The 24,360-nt window shown below is 37.3% G+C and overlaps 2 protein-coding genes across 2 annotated transcripts; both read left to right on the top strand.

Moving 5' to 3' along the window:
- The first annotated feature begins 1,316 nt into the window (after nucleotides 1–1,316).
- LOC134638245 (arrestin domain-containing protein 3-like) lies at nucleotides 1,317–3,139 on the top strand. Its single transcript, XM_063488766.1, has 6 exons — nucleotides 1,317–1,572; nucleotides 1,754–1,811; nucleotides 1,892–2,039; nucleotides 2,162–2,258; nucleotides 2,337–2,593; nucleotides 2,765–3,139. The coding sequence occupies exons 1-6, from the start codon at nucleotides 1,317–1,319 to the stop codon at nucleotides 3,137–3,139; spliced, it is 1,191 nt and encodes a 396-aa protein (XP_063344836.1).
- Nucleotides 3,140–8,811: 5,672 nt separating this feature from the next.
- LOC134638246 (arrestin domain-containing protein 3-like) lies at nucleotides 8,812–13,995 on the top strand. The gene is made up of 7 exons (XM_063488767.1): nucleotides 8,812–9,067; nucleotides 9,569–9,626; nucleotides 9,711–9,858; nucleotides 10,175–10,271; nucleotides 10,353–10,609; nucleotides 10,769–10,950; nucleotides 13,869–13,995. The coding sequence occupies exons 1-7, from the start codon at nucleotides 8,812–8,814 to the stop codon at nucleotides 13,993–13,995; spliced, it is 1,125 nt and encodes a 374-aa protein (XP_063344837.1).
- The last annotated feature ends 10,365 nt before the right edge of the window (nucleotides 13,996–24,360 follow it).

The raw sequence follows: 24,360 nt of genomic DNA on the forward strand, positions 1-24,360 counted from the left end.
CCTTCGGCTTTTTCTGAAATTATAAATAAATCAAATGTTTTTAACTGCTACACTGTGTTTTTGTACTCTTTGGCTACCATTCCTTTCTGTTAGCAGCTTTACTCACTGGACTTCTTCGAAGAACTGACACAGTGAAAGGTCGGTGACTGATTAAGGAATCATTAGGAGGCAACAATACAATATAAATACACACACAGTACCCCAGTAAACACCAGTGAAGAAGAACACGCAGCACAGAAAGAGATGGCTGAGCAGAGCAAGGAACAAGTTGGCAAGGGAGACCAGAGAGGCAGGTGAAGATAGGACAAGCTGAGAATACTCATGCTGTATTGCTGAGACGGTTTCAAAAATAAAGTACTTCCCCTGAGAGACGATTATGGCTTCTTTCTCTCTCCATTTAGGTGTCAATGTTTTTGAGGAGGTTTATGTATTTATTCTGTTATTAATCTGATTGCAAATACATTTTCCTATCGCTACTCTGGTCTCTGTACTCCTTGGTTGCCTTTCCTTTATTTAGCTGCACTCCTACCGATTAAAAAAGGTGTGTTAAAAAAAACAAAAATTTTTATACACCTCTCCCTCTTTTTCACATTACACAGACAGCTGTTTCTCGGAAAGGCAGCGGTGTTCACTTAAGTTGTTCATCTGGGTTCAGAACAGCGACAAAACCGCACGCACACATGGTAACGCTGCTCACACAAATCACACAAGTGTATAACCTACTTTTCCCTCATTTACGTATTTTTTGACTTGCAAATGTGGATGACCAAACTCTGCAGTGAAGTTTTACTTTAGATGTGCATTATGGTGTTGAAATTGCACTTAAATCCTTGTTTACAATTCTTGAATGAGCAGCTATAACGACACGTAAATAAGCTCTTATGTAACGAGCACTTTATTTATTTTTATTGAAGACATATTTACATGTACACTAAACTAGAGGAGGGAGTATTAACAGATTGTTGAGTCGTGTTATGGTTATTTATTTATTTTTTGTCAACGATCATATACAAACACAGTCTTCTTAGCGAGATGTATGAATCTTTCAGTACGACCGTGACTTCGATTTAACGAGTTCATGTTCAGCACAATTCAGTAGGCTAGTCTATTTGCTAAACTACGTAAATTGCAATAAGTTGTCAAATGTTTCATTATGCTGTATATCATACTTAAATCAATGCGTGGAGCATCTCATCTCTTAACTTTTGTTATTATCTGAAATCAGAAGTCACGATGTCACTCTTTAGGCGGAGCCTCCCGTCATGCACCTTAAATCGGTCTATCGGTGCTAAAGGCATCGTCTTCAACTCAGCGAGATGTCCTCGATGAAGGACTTAAACGTGACCTTTGAAACTATCAACGAAGACGGTAGTTATTCTGAAGGAGATACTATAGTGGGCACAGTTAGTTTCAGGCTGACAAAAGAGGTTAAAGTTAAGAGCCTTTCTGTAAAAGCCAAAGGAGACGTCAAGGCAGAATGGACAGAAGGAACAGGATATTTCCAGATTACCCACACTGCAAAAAGGAGATATTTTAAAGTGAAGGAGTACTTAATTGCAAAAAATGGTAAAGGTAAGAGGCTTTAACACACTTGGAAGAATGCAAGGGTTAAATTGTGTAGCAGACATAAAGAAAACACTACATTTAAGGAATATAACCTGGCTTCAATGATCAGCAGTAAATTGTAAGTATATCACTGTAGCTCTGTGACAAAGTTGACATTTGCTGACAAGTGTTTAACCGTTTCTTGCAGGCACTGTACTTCCCAAAGGAGTCCACACGTTTAGGTTCGGGCTCAAAATCCCAGAGGGGTAAGTGGGAATTTGAATTATTAATACTGTCATACGATCCTTTGGCAAATGCATGCATTTCCCACTGGTTTTGTTTACAGGAGCATGCCTTCATCCTTCAAGGGGGTGTATGGAAAAATTGTGTACATGTTTGAAGCAAAGATGTCCAGGAGCTGGTGGTGGCCTTCTAAAGTTAAAAAGAAGATCAACTTCATATCCAAGACGTTTCAACAGTTTTGGGAAGTGATGGTAAACACTGCACTGATATGTGCTATAAATGTGATATTTGGAAAGTGCTTTGTGAAAAAACTCAAATTAAAAAATCACATGCATTAAATTGTAAACATGTTTGTCTATGTGGTCTGTCATAGCATCCACAATCTGGTACAGTGAGTAAAAACATAGGTGGGCTCTCCCAGGGATGGGTCCAAATGTCTGCTACCACTGACAGGAATGTTTGCACTCCAGGTACAGTAACTTCACGCTGTACAGCGAATGTTGATAGATTTAAAAATGCAGTTTAATGTTCTGATTTGATTTTTACAGGTGAAACTATATCTGTTGTTGCCGAAATCTGCAACTCCTCTTCCAAGAACACGAGGCCCAAATTCAAACTTGAACAAAAAACAGTATTTCGCTGCAATGAGTCTACTAAGAAGTGGGTGATGAATCTGTTCAAAGAGGTCGGGGAAACTATCAGTCCAAACTCAGAGCGAACTGTCTCCTGCCAGTTGAAGATTCCTGATGATACCATCTCCACTATCCATAACTGTGAAATCATCTCAGTTGAATATTACATAAAGGTATGAAACACTTTCTTGGTGACATCACATCCCCTCAGAAATAAAACTGCTTTGTTTCTAAACATGAGTGAATAAATAAGCTACACGGGAAATGTGTGTCTGAACTATGTATTAATTATAACAGATAATAATAATTCTTTACAAGTTTCTCAATTTCTGACTGTTTCCCAGGTGTATCTGGACATTAGCTTTGCCTTTGACCCAGAGGTGGTGTTTCCACTGGTCATCGTTCCTTCCAGATATGCAGCCATTCAGCCTGGTGAGGCTGTGGGGCCTAACCCACCTGGGACAACTGTGGTCACACGTTATAGCAACTTCGCTTCCCCTGCCTTCCACACTGGATTTGGCTCTGAGCCCACAGTGTCAGGTCACTACCCCACCCCAGATGCCACTCAGCATGATAATATAACAAGTGGCAGTTCTAACCAGTGGTCACACGGTGCTACTGCACAGGGGATTTCAGCTCCAGTTTTTAAAGCACCTTCAATGCAACATCCAGGTCCTACTCTGACTACTTTTCTACAGGGGGAACAACCTCCATTATAAACGTCCATTTACCAGCATCAAAATGAAAAACTGTGAGTGTAAGTGAATGGGCCAAATATTAATAGCAGGTGACACCTCAAAAGTCACAGTTAGGTATGGCTTAAACAGGGTTCATAAGGCAGAATCATAAAGGTGCCCTCTTCTTGTTGATGATCAACTGGCAGGACAGAATGAGGCCTTCCAGCTGCTGTCCCACAAAGGAATTAAATGTTTTATACAAAAACTGTGTTTTTAATATTTAATGTTTTGGAGGGAAAATAAGACTAATTGGACCAATCATGAATGTGTTCAGTTGCAGAAAGTTTCTATGTCCTATACCTTATTTAGACATAGCTGGCCAGATACTACACCAAGTAATCAGAGCTGTACCCCAAAACTGTGACTTTTAAAGGGCCTGAAAAAATAGGACTGGGGGTTAAATCATGTGACTGAACAGTTTTCACCTCTTGATATCAGTGGGGTACCAGAGACACAAGAAGTGACAGAACAAACAATAAGAGAAGTAAGTGATTTTCCTTTAGTCAGTCTTCTACTCTCTATACTCCACATAACAATTTGTTTAACAACAGACATTTTTTTAGTTATAGATCACATTTTTATATTTGTTATTATAATTTTGCTTGTTTTTTTCAGTGTTTTGAAATTGTTTTTGAAAACTGGAATGTAAATGCATTGCCTGTTGTTTTAAATATATATAAATAACATTGTCACATATAGTTTGTTTTTATGCTTAGAGATTTAAGGTAAGGTGAAAGGTCTGTTTAGCAGTGTTATCCTTAGGAGTATGTTGCACTTTACTTTGAAAAATATTGAATTGTCTGTGTTGTTCTATGTATGGTGGGATATCAAATTCTTGAGGCAAAACACTTAGCATTACTCCTAGCTTATGGTTTTCGTGATGACCAACATGGTCTCTGTTAAACCACTTACTGTTTTATACTGCAATGCCTTCACTGTCAGCTGAGACCGACTCAGATGCACTTTTCACATCTGATTACTGTGCTACATGGTGTTACAGATGTTTATTCATGTCAAAAGGCTTGCACTTATGAATGGAAAATAGGGAAAGTATATGTAAGATTTTATAGCACTCCGGACAGTTGTAAGGCATTTCATTGTAAACAGAAAAATGCAAATGTTACTTAAACACTGGGAGGGAGCCAGCCCTGAGGATGGCCTTCCTCAGAACATCCTCCAAACCCAAGGACAGAGCTCTTTTTTTTTTTTTTTTTAAGGTGGTTGGGTTAAATTTAAGTTAGGCTGAAGTTTATGTAGCTCAGAGGAGACTGGCTAAAAAAGCCGAAGGGATGTAGCAGTCGATGGGAAGCTTTTGTTTTGGAAGATTGCTGATAAAATCTTATAACTGAGAGCTTTCATTATTAAAATTAGATGTTTCTGAGCACTGTGATCATACCATGACAGCATCTTGATAACATCCAATAAAATAACTTGATGGATGGTTAAAGGAATAAACTGCCACCAGGTGAATGTCTAAACTTGGATGTATGTGTCACAGTGCTATCAAAGGGATAGAGGGTCATTCCTCAACCTGCACAGCAGCTGCAATGTAATGTGTTATCGCAATGTACATGAAACAAAGAAGCTTTATAGAAGGTTTTTGGTTATAATATAATGATTACTTAGTAGTCAAAGCTGAAAAAATCAAGAGTAAAGCCTCTAATATATTGTAGAAAATCAGAGGTTGCCTTCTGTGGTAAAACAGTTATTTCCTAAGATGAATTGGAACAAATTGGAATATTAAAACATTATGAAAATGCAAACGGTTAATTGGATTTTTTGATGACTCCAGGGGGACAAACACATTTTGGCTGTGTGTGATGAGAGAAGAGATTGGTTTGCCCTGAGCAATAGTATAGCAAGTTGCCATAGATAAACGCTGGACTTAATAAGATTGTAGCAGAAAGGTGAGATATATTGCTTTTAAGAGCTTTGAACAGTGGTGATGACCATTTTTACAGCACACAACATGTCAGTAACACTCTGTCATTATATGCACAACTTAACCAAGCAGGGGCGTGGGGAGGGAGAGAGCGAGCGAGCATGGAAAAAAACATCTCGCCAGCACAAAAGTAGCTACAATAGGTAACAGAGAACTGCACAAGAGTTTAGACTCAGAATAAAAACACTGTAAAGAACTTTTTGACTCATCTACATGTTAGAGCAGGTTGGTCATTGTGAGTGCTTGCATTTATTTTTGTCCTTCCGTTTTTGCTCTGAGCTCATAGTTTTCCACCGCTGCCTCTTTGGGAGACACACCAATGTGTTTTCACACCTCTGTGTGTTTGTACATTTCATCATACAAAAGTGGTAAGTGTGGTCAGAGATTTAGGGGGGCAAGGTTTGCTACTTTCCATTGTTTGCCTCACTTTTAACACATTTAGGAAGAGTGTTACCCATCACTGATTTGTTAAGACATTGTTTTTGTTTGTTTTTTTTTCTTTTCTCCACTTCCAACGAGAGTTACACTAGGTAATAATGCCAAGAATAATGCTACATACTACTTTTATAACATACGTTATGCCCTACTGTGGGAAGTATTTAAGAAAAAACATCAAAAAACCACTGTTTGCCCACACGTCAACTTGTCCTACATGTGATGCATGCAAGGAGCAGTTAGGAAACCACAATAACTTACCGCAGCATTTCATCTCCTGTGGGGAAACAAAAAACAAGGTTAGGTCACACTACAGACTGACAGTTGGTTCCCACCTATTGAGCGATACTAACTAGTATAAATACTAAAAACAGCCAGGCAGTCTGAAGCAGCAGTCTGGTCTCAAAATCAGAAAACTGGAATATTTTTATAAAAACAATCACAAAGCTCATAGGGGGTATTCCTCCTGCTTTACCAAACTTTACCAAAACTGTCCTAAAGATTAAACACAACGCTCAGTGCTAAGCACCACATTGACTCAGACCTAACACTGCTATCTTTGCCCTACCTCTTCAGCAATGGACCACTCTAGTCCAGTCACACCACCAATCTCAACAAAGGATTTCCATGAAATACTGACACCTCAAATTAAGAAATCCTAACTGCTTGCACCTGCCTATGGTTAGCGCTAACTCCTAGATTCCAGCTCTCACACACAAATTAATTAGTAATCTACTTACAATTTTATCTGTTGGAAATCCACCACTAGATGGAGACAAATGGGTGAGAAAAAGCAAATGTTTGTACTGGATGTTTGTAGAGGATGCTCAGTATTTTTTTTATTTAGCCTCAGAGCTTTTTGAAAGTGAGTAACTTGTATGTAAATGAGGAAATATATGTACAATAATCAGAGCTTAGAGAAGGATAATATATAGTTTTAAATGTGGGCTGCTTAAAATGATGTGTTTCTTAGTCTGTATATGCATGCAGAAATGAGTTTTGTATGTGACTCACATATTTATTATATGGATGACTAGGAGAATTTAATTCAGCTGTGTTTCACTGAATCGTGTTTCTGATAAAAGAAACCAGAACATCAACAGTATTGTGATGATCATCACCATTTACAAGCGGTAAGCGCTGTGTATGGAAATTGATATTTTAAGCTATCACATAATTTAGTATTCCTTGACGTTCTTTTACTAACCATTTTGTGCTTGCAAAATTTATCAATTTCGATGCTTGTCTCCATTTTCTTACTGTAGATGTGAACTTAAGCAGTAGATCAATGGCTTACAATGGATTGGACTGTGGAGAGGACGAATACATACATTTGAAGCCTGACAGCATCTGGTATATACACAGCTTTGGATAAACTGGGCTGTTTAAAAGGCCATTTGTATAAACTGCCCCTTTAAACAGCCCAGAGGAAGAGACAACTGTGTAACTGGTAGAGTCTAAAAACCCAAGCACAATACTACTACTACTACTACTAATAATAATAATAATAATAATAATAATAATAATGATAATAATAATACTAATAATAACAAAGTCAGCATTAAGTAGGATACCTACTGTTTTACCTACATGTTTTCTTAGTTACTGATGCTTAGAGAGGCTACACTCGTTATGGTTCACAGGAGTTGAGGAGTGAGCGATGAAAGTGATGCTACGGTATTTCTCTGGACTGGTTGTTTGCTGCTCTATGAGTTCAGCAGAAGAAGGTGAACCCACAGCTGAGAGTGGTTCCCTAGTGGGTGGGGGGATCATATTTCAGGTTCAATATTATAGTTACGTTCTTCCTAGTCTGAACCTCAGACAAGAACTGGCCAGAAGAATTGAGCTTTTTGAAGTTCTGCTTAGAGAACTAAGACAGAAACACCATCACCTGTATCTCACAACACATCTTAATGATTTGCCTTCTCAGTGTTGCCATAATATTTTTGAGACAGGGAGGAAGCAAAACTGATTAGACTAAACACTAGACGAGAGGCCATCAAAATAAAACGGGAAATATGAGACAGACTAAGACACCGACTTGACACTGAGACCAGGACACATGACTGACAGGGGGTCATAGGAGATGTACGAACATGTGAACATGGGGCACAGTAACAGAAACCTAAAGACTAGAAACTAGGGCTATAACACACAGTAGCAGATCAGTAGGGAGCACTAAAACCACGAATTAAATAATATAAATTAATAATAATAAACACACACACACACACACACACACACACACACACACACACACACACACACACACACACACTAAACTCAGGACCATGACACAACGACGTTATTGAGATCATTGTAATGTGTACAATAAACTAAGCAATCACAACAGGCAGGGTAATCACTGAAGGGCCTATCGGATAATTATAAACCAGCGTGTCCACAAAATAATTTACACTAAAATCTACACTGCAAGGGGACAAATTGTTAAATTGTTTCGACTGATTTTTTTTTTTTTTTTTTTTTTTTTTGTTACCGTTCAGACCCACCAAACTGCATGCAGACTTAGAAACAAGTCTTTTTCCGCATAATTAGGGTCGAGCCTAAATCAGTCCACGTCACAGAATTCAGCGCAATTCGGCACAAAGGACAGGATAGTTTCGTTTCAACACCCAGATGGGACGAATCTGAATCATTGCTGACGAAACAAAACAAACTCTCTCTGCTGAATGGGACGGAATATCCCCGAATAATCATACCCATACCCAATGCTCGCATACACACAGGGACACACGGCAAATGCTTTTGCCCAGTCTGACTCTGACGAGTGATTTTGGTGATGCAAAAGTTTATAAGAGCATCCTTCAATTTTCTTAGCCCGGGGTTGGAGCCTATCGCTGTTGTCACGGGGTGAAATTTGCGATACTCTATACAGTTTTTGATTGATCGCTAGTCCATTACAGATGGACTAGCGGGAGATACCACATATATGAGCGCCCAATTTACAATCACCAGTACATCATAAGCATATTTTAATAGGTTTCGGGGTTTTACTGGAATATACTTTAAAAACCTGCCAATTTGCTGTGAATGTGATCTTCTTCTTGTGAACATCGTTTGTGACCTGGTAGTTTTTCTCACATCACCCTAAACTGCGTAAATATATGAGGTTTCTCTTTATATGATATTTAGATGTTGTGATATTGGGTAGAATCATAAATTACGATCTCACTCTTTAGGCGGAGCTTCCTGTCATATCGCTTGCTTCAGTTTATCAGTTCCTAGAAAAACGCTCTGCATTTCACTCGGCTCTGAAATGTCTCCGATAAAGAACTTAAATGTGACTTTTGAAACAATCAGTGACAACAGCAGTTATTCCGAAGGCGATATTATAGTGGGTACAGTCAGTTTCAGACTGACAAAAGAAGCCAAAGTCAAGAGCGTTTATGTAAAAGCCAAAGGGGACGCTAACGTAGAATGGACAGAAGTAGGTGTACCTGTCGAGAGACTGCAAAGTGCGCACAGGAGATATTTCAAAGTGAAGGAATACTTGGTTGCAGAAAACGATGAAGGTAGGATGTCAAAGTCAAACAGAGTTTGTTGTACTTAAAGGTGTTTGTAGCTATGACATTTATCAGGAAATTTGGCAATGTGTTGTATTAAAAAGCAAAATTGCTACAGTTATATTCCTTACTTTAAAAAAAAATAAAAGTTTTTTTTCTTTTTATGAAGTGAAGAGTCTGAGGAAAGATATGTCCCAAAATAATTAGAACAAAAATCTAAATAAATAAATGAATAAATAAAGACATGTTATCGAGGTGTGCATGATAGGATTCCAGGTCAAACCACAAAAAAGATTGAGAACTAATTCAAGTTGGTTAACTTGTCTTTTATCATCTGTTATTGGCAGCTATAGTTAAAAAATATTAACACTTTTATCTGTAATGCCAAACAAAACAAAAGCCGGACAAAAGGAAGTATCAATGGGTTAAATAGTGTAGCAGAGATAAAGAAAACAGTTAACTTTGAGAATATGAGATTGAGATCAAATGTTAATCAAACGACTCTTGCAGGGACTGTTCTTCCAAAAAGAGTGCACATCTTTAAGTTCAGGCTCAAAATCCCAGAGGGGTAAGTGAGAATTTGAAGCATCCAACATTAATAAATATCTTGCTTTTGCAAATGAATGCATTCCTGATTAGTTCTGTTATACAGAAGGATGCCTTCGTCCTTCAAGGGAAAACATGGAAATATTGTCTACACCTTTGAAGCCAAGGTATCTAGGAGCTGGCGACTGCCTTCGAAAGTGCTAAAAGAGATCAACTTTGTGTCAAAGTCCTGTCCACACACTCCTCAAATGATGGTAAACACTAGAGTGACATATGTTAAACATCAGATTTCTGGAAAATGTGTTCTAACTATTCAATAAAAAATGTTTCAGATTCAAAAACCTGAGTTACCTTTTACACTTTAAAGTTTTTTGTTTAAATATCTCAGGGATGGTCATCAGTTCAAACATACCAACAGTGTAAATGTAACATACAAGAGAATTCAGAGTTGATGATGATTACCTGGACTAGATCTGAAGCCTAAAAACAACATTGAGGTATTTTCTTCTGCATTTTCTCCACATGAGGCATTTAGTTGATCTGGAAAAATGTTTATTTGGTTTGTTATAGTGTCCACAGTCCAGTTCAGTGCGTAAAAAGATGAATGGTATCTCCAAGGGACAGGTCCAGATCTGTGCTACCATTAACAGAGGAGTTTGTTCTCCAGGTAAAGTATCTGCAACGTGCTCTAGCAAATGTTGATAGACTAAAAAAAATGCAGCTTATTGTTAATATTTGCTTTTGACAGGTGAAACCTTGTCTGTTGTCGCCAAAATCTGCAACTCCTCTTCCAGGAACACAAGGCTCAAATTCAAACTTCAGCAGGTAACGGTGTACAGTTGCCAGGACAACACTAATAGCAGCAAGGAAACGCTGTTCAAAATGGTCGGAGAGACTATCCGTCCAAACTCAGAGCAAACTGCCTCCTGCCAGCTGAAAGTTCCCAGTGATGCCATTCCCACCCTCCATAACTGTGAAATCATCTCAGTTGAATATTACATAAAGGTATGAAACAATACATGATTTGTATTACCTCAGAAATGAACCTGCTTTTTTGCAATCATTTGTGGATAAATAATAAAAAGTAAATATGTGTCTTAACACAACATCTTTATTGCAGATTTTAATGCTTTACAAGTTTCTCCATCTCTGACTGTTTCCCAGGTGTATCTGGACGTTAGTTTTGCTCTTGACCCAGAGGTGGTGTTTCCACTGGTCATCCTTCCTCCTAAATTTGCTCCAGCTCAGAGTCGTGAGGCTGTGGGGCCTGAGACAGTTGACTCTCCAGCTTATAGCGAGTTCACATCCTCTACTTTCACCACTGGATTGGATCCTATACTCACAGGGTCAGGCGTTTATCAATACCCCACCCCAGATCCCACTCAGCATGCAAATATAACAAGTGATTATAACCAGTGGCCACAAGGTGCTGCTTCACAGGTTTTATCAGTTCCAGCTTTCATAGCACCATCTGTGCAACATCCAGGCCCTACTGCTCTGCATGGAGAAGAACCTCCACTATATTTGTCCATTTACCAGCATCAGAATGAATGAATGACTGTAGAAGCTGAACTGGATTTATTAAGCGAATAAGCCAAAAATAAACTGTAAGCAATTTCTTTAGACACTTGGATAATTGTTCAGACATTTTTTCGTACTGAGAAAGTTACCTTGAAATGAACTGAATTTACTTTTTGGGATTCCTAACCCGGATGATTGAGCATGTGTCAAGGCATTTTGTAAATCCTACATATGAATATATTCCTGGTCCCAGACTGTCTCAAGATGTACCATAATGTTTCTGACTCTTTGTGGGTAACATGTATTGGAAAATGTGACATAGAGCTGGGCTTTTAGGAGTTATCGTGAACAACTCCAGTCAAATTGACATCCTCTACTGATGTTGCTTTTTTATGTTTTTTCAAAGGCCAAAACATGTATTGCCTACTTTTTGTGCTAGTATTGTGTTTGTGTCCCCCATTGAGGATAAAAATAAATATAAGCTCATTAAAGTTTGATAAAACTTAATATTTTAACATTTAATTTAGATCTTTATTAATTCATGTTGATTCATTCGTTCATATGTGCAACAAACTTTTTTGTTCTTTTTACTGTTTTATACCCAAGCTTAAAGATCATTAAGCAGGAAACAATTTTGAATCATAAGCCTGACATTTATCTGCTGAAAACAGGACAAAAAATCTCAATTCCTGTTTTTATGTGCAGGGAGTACGGAATTTTATCCCGATAGCATCCTATGTGGTGAATCTTTACAGAGAAAAACACCGCATAACCATTCAGCCCCACAAACTGTGCCATTCCTCTAAGACTTGTTGTCTTGCTAAAACAGATTTACACCCCTTTAAACCTAATTAGTATTCCATGGAGTTGTAGCACCTTGGTTGCAGGCAATATCTCATGTGTGCCACAGTGGCAAACATTGCATGTTTACCAGTAAAGGTGGTATCGGTTGCAATGGTTTTCTAGTGGAAGGAGAGACTGTACTGTTAGCATTTGTAAAAAGGTCTGCCAGTCATGGGTGGAGAATAGGGACAGCACTTGTAAGAGTGATCTTGAATAGTTTAAACTCCTTTGGACAGTTGTAAAGCATTTCATTGCAAACAAAGAAATCTAAATGATACTTAAACATTTCATCCCTCCTTAAGGGGATTAAAAAGTGTCACATGGTCACTATTTATTGTATTTATTGCTCATCTATTGATATTGTGAATGCTTAGCTCCTCCCACCTGCTGCTGTTGCTCAGACAACACAAACACATGACCATAGGATAGGCTGCTTTCGCCTGCCACCAAAATGGGAAAAGTGCTACTGAACGTCTGTTTTTTCCTCTTCATCATTTTCAAAGGTAACATGTGTCACTGTTTACCTCATTAATATAGCTGTTATTATTAAAAAACAGTTTTAATTTTAGCTGTTCGAACTGTTGTAAACATTTCTTAAGTAGCTGAAAGACACTTTGCAAGTGATGAAGCTGATAAAAGAGATAACAAATTTAATCTGTCTATACAAACAAAAACTGTGGGTGAGAAGTTTAAGGTCATGCCCAAAATTTCTTGTTTTCACTGAAAGCTCGTACATATATTGATAAAAAAAAAACGCTGACAGGGTTTGAACCATTGATTTTTACATTAAAATGTTTTCTTTGAAACTTAGTTTTTGTCAAACTATCATATGATCGCAGCATTCATGCCCTTCCAGACCTTTTTTATTGTAGCTGTAACTTTGTTGAAGTAATGTGGATACATTTCATTCCTTTCTATGCGCCCTGGGACTGGCTTTGTTCTGTTATGTGTGGGTTCAGACAAAGATCATAGCTCACAGCAGCACCCGCAGGTTGCCGGTTTTCATTCCCTTGCAGATGTCAGCATTTTTGGGATCACTGCTTTTGTTAATGGTACCTAATGAAGTGTGAGTTGGTTTAACAGAGAAACAGGTCTGCAGGTGTCATTTTCTCAAAAACCACCAGATCTTTGCCCTATTTGTAAAGCAAAGCAGGTGCAGTTATAATTCCTGTATTACATCAGAACTATGAAAAAACAGCAGTGTTTAAAAGGAAGGGCATATTTATAGACTATAACTGATTGACACCTCTAAAGGTTTTTATTTAAACAGCTAGATTTACATTTTTTTATTCGTAATAAAGTGTGAACTTCACTGCTTGGTCAGTTAGTCTTGGTTTCAAATGCATTACGCATAGGTTCAGTCAGTGGTTTCAAGCAAAGCAGAGCATTGCAGAGCTAAACAGATGAAGCTCCATTGCAGGATTTATCAACCTTTAAGAAACAATAACAACAACAAAAAAATAAACATGTGTTTGTTTATTTAGTTGTTTTACTGTTGAATGAAGTGCTCTTGTGTGGTTACAAACTGCATGTTGAGCTATGTTTGCCTGGATTTGCATGTGTTTGTCCACTTAAGTAGTAATGTTAATGTGGTTGACACACAGAAAATGAGTACAGCAGAGAGCAGTTGTAGGTTACCTAGATAAGGTTGTGGTTCTCTACAGGCAAGCCTGTGGGCTTGGTACTGACTGCTAATCAGTTATGTTACCTTGTTTTAAATAATAAAATATACAGCTTTTTGCATATCAGACATGCCAGATGCATCTTTTAACACACATTTATTACATATAATTTATGGGTACTTTAATTATTTATTCTTTTATGTTTTATTTGTATGTTGTCATCCACAGCGCTGTCTGCCTTAAAGATTCAAAACAAGCTGCTGGGTAAATGTCTGCAGGTTACAGAAGGAACTGAAGGAGGTAGAGTGTCACTGGGCAAATGCAGCCCACGCTCACCTTTACAGGAATGGCGTTGGCACCAAGAGAGCCAGGCTGTCAGCAACTACCACACTGGAGAATGTCTGACTGCACCAAGAGAGCAATATGAAGGTGTTCATCTGCAGCCCTGTGTCTTCAGAACTGCAAGTGGCAAGGATGGTGATAGAAGAGAGCCAGGAAGACAGGTATGGGCATGCTCCAGAAAAGGCCACCTCACTGTGGTGGGGAAGGGGCTCCACCTTACTGCTACAAAAGAATCCACTTTGGTCTTCCTTTCAAGAGGACATAAGAAGGTAATAATATTAAGGGTGGAAAAACAGAAATTTTCCACATATCATAATAGCATCTTAATTACATTATTTTAAATGTATTTAAAAGCTAGAGAATATTGTTGAATGTTTCCACAAAGCTGAAAGATAAAACCGTTTGCCCCTGGTTCTTTAGAAGCAGGGCAGCAGGTGGAGAACACTTGACAGCCAGACGCTATGCAATGGGAAAACCAGCCAACATAAAAATATCAATCCTCACCTACATCTGGGGGAATCGTTGGAACCAGAGATTCTTTCCAGTCATATATCTGATGTATACAGACAGGATGAAACAGGTAAGAATATCTCAGCCATAATTTACCCAGTGTTGTGTATATGTATGTAAACGCATAACCATTTTAGAAGTTTTTGATTGAACCACTCCTATTTGGGCCTGTTTTAGACAATGACTTGCAATAAGATAAATTTATGCAAGACATACTTTAGGCATACAATTGGGGTTAAAGTAGTATTCTGGCACCTTTAGTTAAAGTTGTTCTTCTAGTGATGGCATTGAGATATTTGCTCAGTCATTAGAAAATCATGACATCCCATAACCGCTTACACCTTTGACACATCCTTTTTTCCCTCATCCGTGGGGTGTATTCATAGTGCAGACAAAGGAGTGTGCATAAATGGAGTAACAACAGCAAGTGGCAGTAGTAACTTGAAATACAGCTCAAGAGATACCATCAAATACACAAACTGTTTTTGTGAAGCTTGTCTCACAAAATGTGTCTGCAAGCAAATGTGCAGTTGTTAAATTTTCAAAGGAGAGAAAAAAGTTTTAAATTTACAGTGTAGAACTGGAAAAAGATTTAAGACAGAGAGCAGAGAAAGATGAGAAATTATTTTCAAAGGTCTATTCATCTCACTGTTGAGATGCTAAATACTCAAAGAGCACTGAATACTGGAGTATGAGCATACATCAGCTGATCACAGTTTGTACACAAATAAATATCATACTATTACAGTACCCAAACTACCCATGTCATACTTAACCCTTGGCTATAACAGTTATTTTTTAATCCAAATGAAGTATAATATACACTTACGTCACATAATAATAATGATTCTTTATTTTTTATATAGATTTGACTCCTTCTTATTTTAGCACCAGATCCCCTGCAGCTCCAATGATTTTTCTCCATGTGGACAGTGGTAAGATCTGCAAATAAAAATAATAAAATAATAATAATAATAAAAGAGTGAATGTCCAGTTTTATTTATGTAAATATTTGATTTATTGTTGATGTTTGTACACTATAGAAAGCAATATTTACTTTTCCAACACTAGATGGAGACAAATATAAGAGAGACAGCAAAGGTTGTAGTGGACGTAGAGAAGTTTTTTTTTTTTTCAAACTGTGTTTCGACAAAAATCGATGATATGTATTTGCAGCAGTTACTAGTTAGCAGAGGGGTAAATATGAATTGCATAAAACAAATGATACTTTTTTTGGTTTGTATTCACATGCACATGTTTATAGAGATTTCCTGGAAAATGGCTATGGTGGTGTTAAGTTTATTGTCTCTGTTCCTGGGGAGTGTGACTCTTTTCTTCAGTATTTACACTGATAGGTAAGAGGCTAAAACACATAAAACATGCATTATTTATATAGATTCACTATTGGAATAAAACAAGTACTTCTTTACTTTTTAAATACTTAATAATTTAAAGGTACACTCAGCATTTTTAGACTATACTATACTGTACTTATATAAATATACTTAAAATAGTTTGAAATGATCATTATTATTATTATTATTATTATTATTATTATTATTATTATTATTATTATTATTATTATAAGTATTGGTAGTAGTAGTAGTACACTGTGAGAAAGAACAGGAAATGTCTGCTATACTTATTAAAGAATTTGCAAACATGCGTGGAAATAAAGTATAAAAGGCAAAGAGTCTGTACTATTTTAAGGAGTTTCCATCCATTCGCTTCCGCTTATCCTTTTCAGGGTCGCGGGAGCCTATCCCAGCTGTCATAGGGTGCGAGGCAGGGGTACACCCTAGACAGGTCGCCAGTCTGTCACAGGGCTAACACACAGAGACAGACAACCATTTGCTTTCTTGTCATTTCTTTAAGTAGTCTTCAGGAATAATTCTCCAGGCTTCTTGAAGGACATTCAAGGCTCTTCTTTGGATGCTAGATACCTTTTTTCCTTTCTTTAAGATGATCCCACAGGTCCAGGCTCTGGGGAGGAGTCTTTTGGTGTTTGGGTTATTATCATGTTGAAAAATTAAGCTGTTGTTCATTAGATGCTTTACAGCTGTTGTTGGATGGTGAATCAAAATCTGATGGCAGTTTTTTGGATTCATAATTCCATCAATGCTTTCATGATTCCAGACATCATTGGCTGAAATGCAGCGCAAAACCATTATAGAGCCTCCACCATGTTTTCCAGATGGCTGTAGGCACTTGCTATTGTACCTCTCTCTTTACCTCCTCCGTACATGATTTCCCTGTTTCCATTCTTAAGGAAGGGTCACCACTGAGATAATTTCTGATACAGTATTGACGAACAAATGGATCCACAGCAGGGCCAGATGTATTTCTCAGGTTTCTCAGCACACAATGCTGAGGTATGCCAAGAAGCTTGGGAATTTACTTTTTGGTGAAAAAAACAAACAAAACAATTTTATGCCTGTCAAACTGTGATATCTTTTTTTTTTTTTTTTTTTTTTCCTACATTCAAATCAGAGATGGGAACAAATTATGTGCTGGTAGTAACAAAGTGTCTAAAGATACAAAAAAACAAATGGTCAGATACAAGGACTGGATTAAAAATGAGCAAAAAGACAGCCAATATCTGAGGAAAAACTTTGAAGACCTTCAGAAAGCCTGGAGAAATATTGCTCATAACAATATAAAAAATTACAAAAATCTCTGTCTCATTGGAGACAAGGTATAAGAAAAAAGGGGTGGCTCAAGACTTTTGCAACTTTAAATTGTTACACTAAATACAATCACATCCAAAAGAAATCTGAAACAGGAATCTGTGTAGTCCTGTGAAAGAACACACTTGATAGGATAGGTAGCAGCCAGGTGTTGCTAATGAAATGCACTTAATGCACAATTAATTATCAAGTCCAACTCTATAAAAGCAGGAATTTTGGAAGTTTTCTAATCTGATGCATTCAGCTGTGTCAACGCAATGCCAAAGAGGATGTTTCAGCAAATTCATCCCAGTGTCAGATTTTGCAATGCTTGGAGAAACTGAAAGAAAAAAAGTGTTACATCACATAATTTACAGAATATTAATTATTTTCAGAGAAGAAGCTTTTAATTAAAGCTTCTTCTCTGTAAAAAGAGTTTTGCAGCTGATCAAACCACAAGACTGCTGGAACAATTTTCTTTGGACACATGAAATCAGTACAACATGTCAACTGATAGGCATGGCTGGGTGATGATTTGTATTTGTTTTACAGCCGTCAGACCTGGACACCTTGCAGTCGTTGAGTGAGCTTGGCTGAAACTGGGTCATGCAGCAGGATAATGATCAGAAGCACAGCAGCAAGTCTAAAAAAAAAAAAAAAAAACAGAAAATGATGGTGGCTAAGACAAAGTCCAGACCTCATTCCAACTGAAATGCTGTGGTAGGACCTTAGGAGAACTTTGCACAAATGAATACCAGTAAACCTCAGAACTGAACTGAAGCAATGTTGCAAAAATGAATGGGCCAAAATTCCTTCACAATGAGTGAGAGAATCAAAGTCATACAGAAAACAAATACTTCACATTGTTGCTGCCAAAAGTGGTTCTATGAGCTACTGGAATGGGGTGTATGTAGTTTTTGAGCAGACAGGTATATAACAAAATCTATATAGAGATATGTTCAATGGAGTTTATTGTTATGAGAAAAAAAAAAACAAGAGCGTAGAACATTAATCGTTAACATTTTTTGATGCTTTCAGAATAGAAAAAAGATTCTCGTGATTTCTTGCATAAATACTTGAGGGAATGCTTGTTAGATGACAGTGGCTTAAGCCTTCAATTGGATAAATACTTGGGAAAGTAATATGTGGTTTTTTCTAGGTTCTAAGCTTTACGACGATTAGATGTCCCTGCCCAGTGGTGGCTAGTGTTGCTTACTTCCATTAACATAGATATCCATTTACCTAATACTTACAGGTATTTCACCAGTGTAATTTACCATTTAACTTTGTCCTTTTTAGTTGTATTCCACAATTTCTAAATTGCTGCTCTTATTTACATTTTAAACAGCATCACAAACTTTTGGAACTGATTCAGAAATACTGCATGGTTATGGCTGACATAAAATATTGTACAATTATGGCTAATTACTGAAAACCATCTATAGAGGGGGTTTGTCTTGTTGCATGCAAACATTGCAGCCAATTTATGGTGCATTTGGTGCAAAGTAAAAATATTGTTGCTCAGTGTAACCATTTGTGTTTTGCAGTGTATATGACAATAAACTTCTTGAATCTTGAAGTTTATAATGACAATAAAAGTTACAGAAAACATGGTATTTTCTTGTGGCACAGAAACTTCCCAGTAGGAGGAGTCGTTCTACAAGACAAAACCAAAGGCTATGTAAAAGTGTTTGTGCAAAGAGACCTGGCTGTTGTTGATCCCTCCTTTTTGATAGATCCGTGTGTAGACCAGACAGTGTCAGGGGAAAAGAATTTGACAAGAGAACAAAGAAACCCTGAACTATATATAAAACTTCTGTTTTGCAAAAATGCACTCACAAGTTTTCTATGTGCTTTAAATGTACAAATATATCCTTTTTCTTCCATCAGAGAAAGTAAGTCTTCCAGCTCTCCTGCCGTGGTTGTGTTTATCCTAATGACAGGGCACAAAGTTTACTGAACAAAATACAGCAATCTCAACATGCCATCCCCTGTTCCAAACCACATCCACATGCCAGATTAAAAATTGGAGGTTATATATATATTTTTTTCTCTTTTGGTGAAATGTGTCAACAATTTTGCTTCTACAGCTTACAGCTTTTCATGCTTGTATTGGATTGGCCTTAAACCCAACACAGGGAGGTATTATGAAGCAAGTTCAACAAACCCAAGATATTTTTTATCTTTGAAAGATAACAGCCACAGTGCCACTAATCTATGCCAAAGGTGAAGCCAACTCCTTTTAAATATTGATATTGTAGTGGCATAGAAACCGTCTTCTCAGTTGTTGTTGTCGTTTTTTGGGTCTTTGTTTTTGTTTTTTGCTTTATTGTAACAAATCATCTCATCATAAGCAAAGAAAAACTCTTTTATAACTCTTAGAATTTGTTTATGCTGGCATGACTTCTATGTATTGCTACACCAGAAAGACTCAAAAAATTCTTTTTGTATCTGAGCCCCACCCTGAAACAGGTCACAGGTAAATCTGTCCAGGTTTTTGTAATATGATTGCATTTATCTAAAAGGGATTGTCGGTAGGTAATCAATCACTGGCAACAGTATGCATGAAACCACAAATTTCTTGCATTAAAAATAATTCAAAAACAAAATATATGGACTTGAAATAAAAGCATGTGAGAGGATGAAGTAATGATTTCAGATTCAGAATTTATTTGAGGTCATTTACAGACATAGTGTAGAAATGATTGTGATAACATTGTCTGGCTACACTGACCTATAGATACACCCTTCATTCAGCATGGCTCATGTGCACACCTTCAAACATCTTTTAGTGAAAGTGTTGACACTGAGTGATTGTCACAATGTCATTTTAAATCCAGTCTGCCCGAGTACTGAGAGAAAACAATGGAAAATGTATCACCGCCTGTGTGTGAAACTGTGTGCGCACAGTCATGTCTTTATAGGTGGTGGCTGGTGGTGACATGTGCATGAAAAAGAGGTGTGTGAGGTTTTTATTATATAATTCCTTTTTTTACTTGGTTGTTTTGATGCAATGGAGCACTTAAAACGTCTGCAATGTAACGTAATTGTATTTGTTCGTGCTGGTTGAAAAAACAGAGCACCATCAAAACGGTTGCAATATTTAACACAATACACATCCCATATTGATTATATCATATCAGACAGTAAAAAAAGATGACGCAACAATTCATGACACCAGTGCACATTTGAAAAAAGCAGATTATATAAATACTAATGAGCCATTAGACCAGGCGTGGGGAACTCCAGGGCTGGTCAACACACCTGAATCAAATACTTAGTTCATTACCAGGCCTCTGGAGAACTTCAAAACATGTCGAGGAGGTAATTTAGCAATTTGAATCAGCTGTGTTGAACAGTATTTTAATACTGTCCACAGCAGTTCACCAGTTCAGTTTACACCTGTCTATGATTAGAAAATATAACCCTAACCATAATACATGTGGCTTCTTCTTTGAATGACAGACCTTTAACGTGAATTTGTGGATGGCAAACTGTGTGATTTCTGCAATTGATCCTAAACCCATGTAGTGATTATCGTGACAACACCATGCCTGTTTTTGATGCAATACAATCTGAGGGACAGAAGATCATGTATTGATTTAGATTTCTCATATTCTTGGTAACTTTTGATATTATTTACAGTAGATAATGAACTAAAACTTGTCAGAATTTTTCCATGGTGGAACATTATTTTTTTAGATGCCATTGGTGAACCTCCGCCTAAGATGTTCATGACCTAGTCTTGCTACTGACCTGCTGCCAGTTATCCTAGTTAGTTGCAAAATCTCTCTCCACATATATTTCTATTTAGTACCATTTACTTATCTAGTCTTTTTTTTTTACCCCCATCCCAACTTTTCTGAGACAGGTTGTTCCCATTAAGTTACAAAGGAGCTAATATTTTCTAATTGAATAGTATAATGCCTCATTTAATATAAATGTAAACATTTTAAACATAAATTTGCTTTCTGTGTTTTATTGTGACTAATTCATGGTTGTATGATATTTGTGAATCATTGCATTTTATTTCTATTTGCATTTTACACATCATCCCAACATTTTTGGGGAGATTTAAAACTGGAAATTCCAAATACATAAACAAACTACACACACACATTGTTCACTTTGATACTAATTTTGATTTACAGGCAAAACACAAGGCTTCAAATATTTTAAGATTACACACTGAAATACTGCTGAGTATTAAATGTGCTTTGTGCTGCATTTTAGGTACCTGAGTTATTGCATTTTCCATAGCCTTTAAATGTTCTGTTGTTGATGATCGTGTGGAGAAATAAATCACTGAATCACAGGTTAGCCTTGGCCAAAGTATTGAAGTACTATAACCTCTGGAGCTTTAGGGTATATAGCATTTATCACACATGGCCTGCACATGGTACCAACATGTTCCATACTATGCATAGCAAAACAGACCATAAGTGTCTGTTCATGTGTGAAAACATTTTTATTGCTCAAACATAGAGTGCAAGTTCTTTGAACTTACCCAGGCAATTCATATAGTGTTCTTTCTTTGTTTACTTCTTCTTTGCTTTAATCCATACTGACAGACATTATGATATTAGGTTAAAACATCTGTGCATTTGTCAGTGTCTCTGATATCTGTATCTCATCTTTCCTGTGAAAAAATGTTGTCTAGCTGGTAAGTCTAGCCAGCTGAAAATGCTTTGATAAAACTCCGGCATGACAAGTAGTGTGGCCTAAAGGATATAATGGGGATTCAATAGGTACATTCGGTACCAACCATGTAATAATGAATGAATATACTTGGTATGTGAAATGTTATATTGAAAGTATTATATTGTTTTACCATGAAAACATTCTGTTTTGGGTAGAAGGGTTCCTTCTTTAACTCGAGCTTTCACTGGTGCTCGATGTAATACTAAAAGCTTATGTGTCTCACCTCTATGATTACTCCAAAATTTCTTGTAAGGTAGAGGACCTGCTAGAACAAGCAGCATTTTTCAGGCCAGTAAAGCAGGGGTTTTTTTCATGGACAAATAAACGTGATCGTTTGCTTGGATTCATTTGGTGACGCTGAAGATGTATAAAAGTTTTTATACTTGATTTTAATACACTGCTAAGAATTGCGGCAACTAGAAAACCTCACGAGCACCTATTCAAATCTAAGGGACGGTAACATTTAATGTTTAAATGTTTTCATTTTTAAGTTTCAGAGCTATGATGTCCAGCTATCATTTTAAGAAGAAAGGGCAGCATTGAGAGCGCGCTCAGTGTTATAATAATAAAATTGCAATGTTTATTTTACCAGTGTTTCCTAGATTACTAGATTAATGATTTTCTGCTGGATTAATCTCATCTTTTTGCCACAGTTATAGACTTTACTTTTACTTTGTTTATGTTGTATATACACTACCAGTCAAAGGTTTTAGAACACCCCAATTTTTCCATTTTTTTTTGATTGAAAATTCTGCAGTTTAATGTCTCTAATGAAAGCATACTACAAATAAGCAATTGGAGTTAGAAAAAGAAATCGCTGAATCAATTTCTAGACCAAAATGTATTCTAAACTTTTGACAGATCAAAGTAGCCACCTTTGGCAGATATAACAGCTGAACACAGCCGTGGCTTTCGTTCTACAATAGAAATCAAATATTCTTCAGAAAGTTCTTCCGACATGTGTTGCAGAAGTTTGCCATAAAAGTGTGGCACTTGTAGGTTGCTTTGCTTTCACTCTTCTGTCCGTTTCATCCTAAACCAGCTCGATGGGGTTTAAGTCTGGAGACTATGCTAGACACTCCATCTTTTCAAACTTACCATCTTGTTCTCTTTTCCTGAGGTAATTCTGGCTTAGCTTGGAATTTGGGTCATTATCTTGCTTTAGGATGAACCTCCGACCAAGTAGGCGCATACCAGAGGGTATCGCATGGCAATGCAGAATGCTGCAGTAGCCGTTTTGGTTCAGGGTGCCTCTGACTCTGTACAAGTCAACGACTTATCTTATTCTGACGTCTTAGCAATGGCTTTCTTGCTTCAACTCGTCCTGTCAAACCTGCAATTTAAAGTCTTCTCTTCACAGTTGAAACTGAGACTTGCTTACTATGACCACTATTAAACTGTGCTTGAAGCTGTTGCACTGTGAGCCACCTATCACGCAAGCTGTTAACTCTCAGAAACTTGTCCTCTGATTCAGTTGTGGCTTTTTATTATCAGTTGTGGCTTCCTGTCAGAGTTTGGACCAGTTTCTGAGTGCCTTTGATGGTGAAGGAAATTGTACTGACACCTTGAATTTGGCAATTTCTCTTTAGGAAAGACCTACATTTTTAAGTGTTATGATGGTGTGTCTCTCTTCCATAGTTATTTGCCTCTTTTCTGCAATACAATACTGTTCACCTGATGCTCACAGGGGTATGGTACCACAGTCTGTTCCAACACTGCTTTTGTGCAGACAAGAGGGGGTTGTAAGTAATCCAGAAAAGTTGGAACACCTGTAGGAATTAGCAGCGCCAGCTTTCAAGGCTCGATCAACCATTGCTGCAGAACAGCTTTAAATTGTTAACCCATTTTGTGTTCCCTGTAAAAGGTCTTTTGTATAGTTTGGACATGTACAGAAATTTTCACTTCTAATGTTACCTTTTTTTTAACCTCTGGCAGTTCACCACTTCCCTTTGTACCATTTCAAGCTATTCACTGGACTTAAACAAGTTGAACTGTAATAAATAACTGGAAAAATTGGGGCCTGTAGTGTACATTTTTATCACCATTTTATCAAAGTCTCTGGTGTAGATTGCACTCATAGGGATTAGTTTGTGTTGAAGAAGAGTCATGTGATGCATGAAAGGCACCTTATGAGAACAAAGAGTGTCTGAAACGGAAAAAGCAACATAAGAAAGCTGATAATGGCTGTTGTCACAGTAGTTATTTCCAACTGTGAAGCCAGCTAATGCAGAAAAAAAACCTAAAACAGGCCGACTCAATAAAATTCAGATGTTAACATTTGTCATCAAGACAGAAAATAAAAAAAGGTATAAACCTATCCATTTGAAAATATAGGCTGTTTTCAGGAAGGAAAAACTCCCTTTTAACGGGAAGAAACCTCCGGCAGAACCAGGCTCAGGGACGGGCGGCCATCTGCCACGGCTGGTTGGGGTGAGAGAAGGAAAACAGGATAAAGACATGCTGTGGAAGGGAGCCAGAGATTAATAACAAGTGTGATTCAATGCAGAGAGGTCTGCTAAGACATAGTGAGTGAGAAAGGTGACTGAAAAAG

This window comes from Pelmatolapia mariae, linkage group LG12 (genome assembly GCF_036321145.2).
Source record: "Pelmatolapia mariae isolate MD_Pm_ZW linkage group LG12, Pm_UMD_F_2, whole genome shotgun sequence".
NCBI lineage: Eukaryota > Metazoa > Chordata > Actinopteri > Cichliformes > Cichlidae > Pelmatolapia > Pelmatolapia mariae.

Coding starts and splice junctions, on each gene's coding strand:
- LOC134638245 (XM_063488766.1), top strand. CDS start 1,317: ATGTCCTCGATGAAGGACTTAAACGTGACCTTTGAAACTATCAACGAA. Junction 1,573..1,753: donor AATTGCAAAAAATGGTAAAG/GTAAGAGGCTTT, acceptor CGTTTCTTGCAG/GCACTGTACTTCCCAAAGGA. Junction 2,259..2,336: donor CAGGAATGTTTGCACTCCAG/GTACAGTAACTT, acceptor TGATTTTTACAG/GTGAAACTATATCTGTTGTT.
- LOC134638246 (XM_063488767.1), top strand. CDS start 8,812: ATGTCTCCGATAAAGAACTTAAATGTGACTTTTGAAACAATCAGTGAC. Junction 9,627..9,710: donor AGGCTCAAAATCCCAGAGGG/GTAAGTGAGAAT, acceptor TCTGTTATACAG/AAGGATGCCTTCGTCCTTCA. Junction 10,610..10,768: donor CAGTTGAATATTACATAAAG/GTATGAAACAAT, acceptor ACTGTTTCCCAG/GTGTATCTGGACGTTAGTTT.